This window comes from Coregonus lavaretus, assembly GCF_964263955.1.
Source record: "Coregonus lavaretus genome assembly, chromosome: 23".
Classification (NCBI taxonomy): Eukaryota; Metazoa; Chordata; class Actinopteri; order Salmoniformes; family Salmonidae; genus Coregonus; species Coregonus lavaretus.
This window is the reverse complement of record NC_140010.1, coordinates 4,280,375-4,289,804: the sequence shown is the minus strand read 5'-3', so window position 1 is coordinate 4,289,804 and position 9,430 is coordinate 4,280,375. Positions and strand designations below refer to the sequence as shown.

Here is a 9,430-nt window from a genome sequence, read left to right as displayed (position 1 = left end):
AACGTATCAGTGTCTTGTCTCTAGTATATCAGGGCTACAACGTATCAGTGTCTTGTCTCTAGTATATCAGGGCTACAACGTATCAGTGCCTTGTCTCTAGTATATCAGGGCTACAACATATCAGTGCCTTGTCTCTAGTATATCAGGGCTACAACGTATCAGTGCCTTGTCTCTAGTATATCAGGGCTACAACGTATCAGTGCCTTGTCTCTAGTATATCAGGGCTACAACGTATCAGTGCCTTGTCTCTAGTATATCAGGGCTACAACGTATCAGTGCCTTGTCTCTAGTATATCAGGGCTACAACGTATCAGTGCATTGTCTCTAGTATATCAGGGCTACAACGTATCAGTGTCTTGTCTCTAGTATATCAGGGCTACAACGTATCAGTGTCTTGTTTCTAGTATATCAGGGCTACAACGTATCAGTGCCTTGTCTCTAGTATATCAGGGCTACAACGTATCAGTGTCTTGTCTCTAGTATATCAGGTGGTCCTCTGTAGCTCAGCTGGTAGAGCACGGCGCTTGTAACGCCAAGTTAGTGGGTTCGATCCCCGGGACCACCCATACACGAAAAATTTATGCACGCATGACTGTAAGTCGCTTTGGATAAAAGCGTCTGCTAAATGGAATATTATTATTATTATATTATTAGTATAGCAGGGCTACAACGTATCAGTGTCTTGTCTCTAGTATATCAGGGCTACAACGTATCAGTGTCTTGTCTCTAGTATATCAGGGCTACAACATATCAGTGCCTTGTCTCTAGTATATCAGGGCTACAACGTATCAGTGCCTTGTCTCTAGTATAGCAGGGCTACAACGTATCAGTGTCTTGTCTCTAGTATATCAGGGCTACAACGTATCAGTGTCTTGTCTCTAGTATATCAGGGCTACAACGTATCAGTGTCTTGTCTCTAGTATATCAGGGCTACAACGTATCAGTGTCTTGTCTCTAGTATATCAGGGCTACAACGTATCAGTGTCTTGTTTCTAGTATATCAGGGCTACAACGTATCAGTGCCTTGTCTCTAGTATATCAGGGCTACAACGTATCAGTGTCTTGTCTCTAGTATATCAGGGCTACAACGTATCAGTGTCTTGTCTCTAGTATATCAGGGCTACAACGTATCAGTCCCTTGTCTCTAGTATATCAGGGCTACAACATATCAGTGTCTTGTCTCTAGTATATCAGGGCTACAACGTATCAGTGCCTTGTCTCTAGTATATCAGGGCTACAACGTATCAGTGCCTTGTCTTTAGTATATCAGGGCTACAACGTATCAGTGTCTTGTGGTCCTCTGTAGCTCAGCTGGTAGAGCACGGCGCTTGTAATGCCAAGGTAGTGGGTTCGATCCCCAGGACCACCCATACACAAAAATGTATGCACGCATGACTGTAAGTCGCTTTGGATAAAAGCGTCTGCTAAATGGCATATTATTATTATATTATTTAGTATATCAGGGCTACAACGTATCAGTGCCTTGTCTCTAGTATATCAGGGCTACAACGTATCAGTGCCTTGTCTCTAGTATATCAGGGCTACAACGTATCAGTGTCTTGTCTCTAGTATATCAGGGCTACAACGTATCAGTGTCTTGTCTCTAGTATATCAGGGCTACAACGTATCAGTGTCTTGTCTCTAGTATATCAGGGCTACAACGTATCAGTGCCTTGTCTCTACTATAGCAGGGCTACAACGTATCAGTGCCTTGTCTCTAGTATAGCAGGGCTACAACGTATCAGTGTCTTGTCTCTACTAGAGCAGGGCTATAACGTATCAGTGCCTTGTCTCTACTCTATATCAGGACTACAACGTATCAGTGCCTTGTCTCTAGTATATCTGGGCTACAACGTATCAGTGTCTTGTCTCTAGTATATCAGGGCTACAACGCATCAGTGTCTTGTCTCTACTCTATATCAGGGCTACAACGTATCAGTGCCTTGTCTCTAGTATATCAGGGCTACAACATATCAGTGCCTTGTCTCTAGTATATCAGGGCTACAACGTATCAGTGCCTTGTCTCTAGTATATCAGGGCTACAACGTATCAGTGCCTTGTCTCTAGTATATCAGGGCTACAACGTATCAGTGTCTTGTCTCTAGTATATCAGGGCTACAACGTATCAGTGTCTTGTCTCTAGTATATCAGGGCTACAACGTATCAGTGTCTTGTCTCTAGTATATCAGGGCTACAACGTATCAGTGCCTTGTCTCTACTATAGCAGGGCTACAACGTATCAGTGCCTTGTCTCTAGTATATCAGGGCTACAACGTATCAGTGTCTTGTCTCTAGTATATCAGGGCTACAACGTATCAGTGCCTTGTCTCTACTCTATATCAGGGCTACAACGTATCAGTGTCTTGTCTCTAGTATATCAGGGCTACAACATATCAGTGCCTTGTCTCTAGTATATCAGGGCTACAACGTATCAGTGCCTTGTCTCTACTATAGCAGGGCTACAACGTATCAGTGCCTTGTCTCTACTCTATATCAGGGCTACAACGTATCAGTGCCTTGTCTCTAGTATATCAGGGCTACAACGTATCAGTGCCTTATCTCTAGTATATCAGGGCTACAACCTATCAGTGTCTTGTCTCTAGTATATCAGGGCTACAACGTATCAGTGCCTTGTCTCTACTATAGCAGGGCTACAACGTATCAGTGCCTTGTCTCTAGTATATCAGGGCTACAACGTATCAGTGCCTTGTCTCTAGTATATCAGGGCTACAACATATCAGTGCCTTGTCTCTAGTATATCAGGGCTACAACGTATCAGTGCCTTGTCTCTAGTATATCAGGGCTACAACGTATCAGTGTCTTGTCTCTAGTATATCAGGGCTACAACATATCAGTGCCTTGTCTCTAGTATATCAGGGCTACAACGTATCAGTGCCTTGTCTCTAGTATATCAGGGCTACAACGTATCAGTGCCTTGTCTCTAGTATATCAGGGCTACAACGTATCAGTGCCTTGTCTCTAGTATATCAGGGCTACAACGTATCAGTGCCTTGTCTCTAGTATATCAGGGCTACAACGTATCAGTGCCTTCTCTAGTATATCAGGGCTACAACGTATCAGTGCCTTGTCTCTAGTATATCAGGGCTACAACGTATCAGTGTCTTGTCTCTACTATAGCAGGGCTACAACGTATCAGTGTCTTGTCTCTAGTATATCAGGGCTACAACGTATCAGTGTCTTGTCTCTACTATAGCAGGGCTACAACGTATCAGTGCCTTGTCTCTACTCTATATCAGGGCTACAACGTATCAGTGTCTTGTCTCTAGTATATCAGGGCTACAACGTATCAGTGCCTTGTCTCTACTCTATATCAGGGCTACAACGTATCAGTGCCTTGTCTCTAGTATATCAGGGCTACAACGTATCAGTGTCTTGTCTCTAGTATATCAGGGCTACAACGTATCAGTGTCTTGTCTCTACTCTATATCAGGGCTACAACGTATCAGTGCCTTGTCTCTAGTATGTCAGGGCTACAACGTATCAGTGTCTTGTCTCTACTCTATATCAGGGCTACAACGTATCAGTGCCTTGTCTCTACTATAGCAGGGCTACAACGTATCAGTGTCTTGTCTCTAGTATATCAGGGCTACAACGTATCAGTGTCTTGTCTCTAGTATATCAGGGCTACAACGTATCAGTGTCTTGTCTCTAGTATATCAGGGCTACAACGTATCAGTGCCTTGTCTCTAGTATATCAGGGCTACAACGTATCAGTGCCTTGTCTCTAGTATATCAGGGCTACAACGTATCAGTGCCTTGTCTCTAGTATATCAGGGCTACAACGTATCAGTGTCTTGTCTCTAGTATATCAGGGCTACAACATATCAGTGCCTTGTCTCTAGTATATCAGGGCTACAACGTATCAGTGCCTTGTCTCTACTCTATATCAGGGCTACAACGTATCAGTGCCATGTCTGTGTCCCAGCTATGTCTGTGGACAATATGCACTGAGAAATCTCAGCTACATCCCGAACTGTGCATTATAGATTGATTCCATAGACAATATGTATAATACTGTTCTAAAAGTATCTATGTGGCATCTCCTCCCTGAAGCCTTATCTCACACGCCTGAAGTTCTCGCTGTCCACACATGACTACCCTCAGCTGAGCACAGGGCACGATTCACCAACATGACCTCACTTTGTACCCTGCCAGTCAATAGACCGTAGTGTACTGTACTGAATGATGATTGAATCATACCTTATTGTGATTTGATTACATCATCTGTTAAATAAAGGTACACTGAAGCTCAGATTATGTGGTTCCATCCCAGTGCACTTCTTCTGAACAGGGCCTATAGAGCTCTGGTCAAAAGTAGTGCACTATGTAGGGAATAGGGTGCCATTTGGAACGTATCCCAGTACTGGCTGACTGCATGAAGGACTTACGAAGAGGACTGAAGGATATCACACAGAGACAACTCGATTATTAGTCAATTATTGCATTAGCGTGGTCATCCGTGTGTGTGAGAGTGTGTCTGTGTGTGTGAGAGTGTGTCCGTGTGTGTGAGAGTGTGTCCGTGTGTGTGAGAGTGTGTCCGTGTGTGTGAGAGTGTGTCTGTGTGTGTGAGAGTGTGTCTGTGTGTGTGAGAGTGTGTCTGTGTGTGTTAGAGTGTGTCTGTGTGTGTGAGAGTGTGTCTGTGTGTGTTAGAGTGTGTCTGTGTGTGAGAGTGTGTCTGTGTGCGTGTGATTGCGTCTGTGCGTGTGATTGCAGGCTCTGGGCTTTCTTTGTATCAGAGACTGCTTGTTATCATGATAAAATAAAACAACTTATGTAGATTTACATTTGGATGAGATGAGTGTATCATTGAACCCGGACTCACTACATCAGAAGTGAAAATTGGTCAGTAGGACTAGGGAATCTCTATCTGTGAGCAGGGCACCATCTAGTGTTAGGGAGAGTAGAGATCTCTATCTTGAAAGGGAATAGGGTGCCATTTGCAGCGTTGCAGCTCTTGACACAAACCGTTGCACCTGACACCTACTACCAAACTCAGTTTGTTTTGTCCAGAAGGACCTGTGAGTTGTTCCATTGGAAGAGGACATTGTCGTTGTAATATCCTTGCCCTCAGCACAATGTGAAGGGTCACATCATGAGTTGATACTGTTTTTAGTCTCTGATTATTTTTATCACATTTTTATATCATCCTTAGATGTTTCTATGTGTTTGTCATCTTTCCCCAGGGTATGGAAATGGCTAGCTCTGGTCCAGGGTGTTACTGTGCATTCCTCGTTAGTGGAGAGACTAATGCCGTGGACCAGAGTTAGGAAATTACTCATTTTAGTTTTGGTTTGAACCCCATTGACACCACATTGTTTATTATTTCTCTCTCTGTGTGTCTTGAAAGAAAATAAAAAACGTGCAGACTGCGCTTACCAGCCTTGCCAGTATCACTTGTGTTTATTAAGCTTACCAGCCTTGCCAGTATCACTTGTGTTTATTAAGCTTACCAGCCTTGCCAGTATCACTTGTGTTTATTAAGCTTACCAGCCTTGTCAGTATCACTTGTGTTTATTAAGCTTACCAGCCTTGCCAGTATCACTTGTGTTTATTAAGCTTACCAGCCTTGTCAGTATCACTTGTGTTTATTAAGCTTACCAGCCTTGCCAGTATCACTTGTGTTTATTAAGCTTACCAGCCTTGCCAGTATCACTTGTGTTTATTAAGCTTACCAGCCTTGTCAGTATCACTTGTGTTTATTAAGCTTACCAGCCTTGCCAGTATCACTTGTGTTTATTAAGCTTACGTGTTGGCCTCACAACCTTGGTCAGACAGTGACTCCAGCCCTGAGTGAACACGTTGGTTATCATTTCTATCTCTGTACATCTGACTGACAGTGACTCAGTTAGCACCTTGGTTAGGAGCAACAGTGACTCTGTCTCTCTCTGACAGTGACTCAAAGAATGTTTGAGTGAGCATGCTGTTTATAATCTCTCTCTCTGACAGTGACCCCAGGGCCAACGCTGGTCCTGCTCCCCTGATTGGAGGTTGGGCACGGCAGAGGTCATGTCAGAGGTCACGGCACACATGGACAGCATGGAGGTTAAGGACGAGTGGCAGGATGAAGACTTCCCCAGGTAACACATAAACAAATAAATGAATGAGTAATGCATAGTGTAAGACTTCCCCAGGTGTAGCGATTTATGAGGAAATTATCAGAGCAGGGTTTGAACCAGCAACCGTGTGTTTATGGGACGAGTGCACTACAACCTATGCCATAAAAGCCTGGGTCTCTTGGCAGAGGCAACTAACCTACATACAGGGTGGCTATATTGGCACCCTCAGTATTTTCACATTCTGTTTTCTGTTTAATTCTATCAGAGACGTTTTGTAATGTTTGATTTCATGTCATGGGGTTCGACTCTCAACCTCAAATGTATAAAGTATAAAACAGTACTGTAATTACACAGTTATTACAGTGAATGTAAGTGATTAGTGATTAGCATGAAGAGAGATGATGGGTAGTACTACATTGACATACAGTGCCTTCAGAAATTATTCACACCCCTTGACTTATTCTACATTTTGTTGTGTTACAGCCTGAATTTAAAATGGATTGAACTGAGATTTTTTGTCACTGGCCTACACAAAATACTCCATAATGTCAAAAGTGTAATTATGTTTTTTTATTTTTTTTACAGATTAATAACAAATGAAAAGCTGAAATGTCTTGAGTTAATAAATATTCACAACCCTTTGTTATGGCAAGCCTAAATAAGTTCAGGCGTAAAAATGTGCTTAACAAGTCACATAATAAGTTGCATGGACTTACTCCGTGTGCAATAATAGTGTTTAACATGATTTTTGAATGACTACCTCATCTCTCTACCCCACACTTACAATTATCTGTAAGGTCCCTCGGTCGAGCAGTGAATTTCAAACACAGATTCAACCACAAAGACCAGGGAGGTTTTCTAATGCCTCGCAAAGAAGGGCACCTATTGGTAGACGGGTAAAAAAAAAGCAGACATTGAATATCCCTTTGAGCATGGTGAAGTTATTAATTACACTATGGGTGGTGTATCAATACACCCAGTCACTACAAAGATACAGGTGGCCTTCCTAACTAAGTTGCCGGAAAGGAAGGAAACCACTCACGGATTTCACCATGAGGCAAAAATGAAAATGTATGCACTCACTACTGTAAGTCACTCTGGATGAGAGCGTCTGCTAAAATGTCCTTAATACAAAGTGTTATGTTTGGGGTAAATGCAATACAACACATTACTGAGTACCACGCTCCATATTTTCAAGCATAGTGGTGGCTGCATTATGTTATGGGTATGCTTGTAATTGTTAAGAACTGGTGAGTTTTTCAGGATAAAAAAGAAAGCGAATGGAGCTAAGCACAGACAAAATCCTAGAGGAAAACCTGGTTCAGTCTGCCTTCCACCAGACACTGGGAGACTAGAGGAAAACCTGGTTCAGTCTGCTTTCCACCAGACACTGGGAGACTAGAGGAAAACCTGGTTCAGTCTGCTTTCCACCAGACACTGGGAGACTAGAGGAAAACCTGGTTCAGTCTGCTTTCCACCAGACACTGGGAGATGAATTAATCTTTCAGCAGGACAATAACCTAAAACACAAGGCCAAATCTACACTGGAGTTGCTTACCAAGAAGACAGTGTGTGACGAGGTGTGAAAGAAGGAGTCAGGCGCAGGAGGTAAAACACTGAAGTCCAGAGTTTATTCCATTTACATAAATAAAACGCACCCAGCGTGAAAACGAAACTATCACAAGGGAAAACATCCACCTTGGCATAAACACAGTGAATAATAGCTCAACCGAGCTACACGCTCTTCACAACAAAACAATCACTCACAAAGACAAGGGGAACAGAGGGAACACTTATACACATACTAATTAGGGGAATGAGCACCAGGTGTGTGTGATTGACAAGACATGACAAGTGGAGTGATGAGAATGGGATCGGCAGTAGCTAGTATTCCGGTGACGACGAACGCCGAAGCCTGCCCGAACCAGGAGGGGGGGGGGCAGCCTCAGCGGAAGTCGTGACACAGTGACTGTTCCCGAGTGGCCTAGTTACAGTTTTGACTTAAATCTACTTGAAAATCTATGGAACGACCTGAAAATGGCTGTCTAGCAATGATCAACAACCAATTCGACAGAGGTTGAAGAAAATTTTTAAAGAATAATGGGCAAATGTTGCACAATCAAGCTCTTACCCAGAAAGACTCACAGCTTTAATCGCTGCCAAAGGTGCTTCTAATTGACTCAGGGGTGTGAATGCTTATGTAAATGAGAAATGTCTGTATTTCATGTTCAATACGTTTCAAAAAATATGTTTTCACTTTGTCATTATGGGGTATTGTGTGTAGATGGGTGAGATGTTTTTTATTTATTTAATCCATTTTGATTTCAGGCTGTAACACAACACAATGTGGAATAAGTTAAGGGGTGTGAATACTTTATGAAGCAGTATACATGGAGGCTACACATTCAGCTCGGACTCTCATAACTTGAAACGGACTTATCATAAAACAGCCCTGTGTTACAACGGTATATAATTACCCATCAGTACGTAGACATGGGACAGGTTTTCTGGCACACGTCTTGAAACAGGGGGAAAACAATGGGTAGCAGGTGACTCATTACATCATCAGATTACATCATCAGATTACATCATCAGATTACATAATCAGTTATTCACCTCAGGGTTACGCCGGGGAAGCAAATGTTTTTTTTAAACGTGACTAATAAAAACCCTTCACCCTTGAGGGTTGTGTTCAGTAGGCATGAAATGTGAGAACCATTTTGAAACACTAAACACCTATGCTGTACTACCTGAACCTATCAGGATGCAGGATGTAGACATGAGTTCAATAAGGCTTGGAATATGGGTGCAGTTTAACTCAAGACAAGCTCATGAATCGTATCTTTGAATTGATTGGGTTAGGGGTTATATCTGCAACAGACAATATCACATTATACTATACACTGTTTTCCCTGATTTTGACTAACTCACTAAAAACTGAACTAAGTCTGGGATGGGTAGAGGAGTAGTGATTCTCATGTTCAGAGTGTAATGAGGCAGGGTCGGACTGGGACCAGAAATCGGCCCTGGTATTTCTAACACACCATCCCTTTTTTTCCTTGAGGGCCCCACACCAGCCCATTTTTTTCCTTGAGGTCCCCATTGTTAGATAATTCTAATTTTGCGCAGAAAACCCAAGTTAGACAGGCCCATTGAGCTAAAAATGGACCAGCCCATCTGACATTTGCCCGAAATGCCAGATTGCGAGTCTGCCGCTAGTAGGAGGCCCAAGGGTCTACTTGACATTCACTTTGGTTTCGTGTCTTCCTATTGTTATGTTTCTGAGCTGCAGCTAAGCCCCATGTATACTATTATGGTGCAGCTAAGCCCCATGTACACTATTATGGTGCAGC

At 42.8% G+C, this 9,430-nt stretch overlaps 1 protein-coding gene across 1 annotated transcript in view; it reads left to right on the top strand.

The window, feature by feature from the left end:
* Window positions 1-6,048: 6,048 nt before the first annotated feature.
* LOC311098833 (caytaxin-like) overlaps window positions 6,049-9,430 on the top strand; it is a gene marked incomplete at both ends in the record, with an annotated part of 22,871 nt that continues 19,489 nt past the window's right edge. The window contains one exon of the mRNA XM_084139401.1: window positions 6,049-6,098. Within this exon, the coding sequence (XP_083995527.1) occupies window positions 6,049-6,098 (50 nt within the window). The remainder of the gene's footprint in view (window positions 6,099-9,430) is intronic.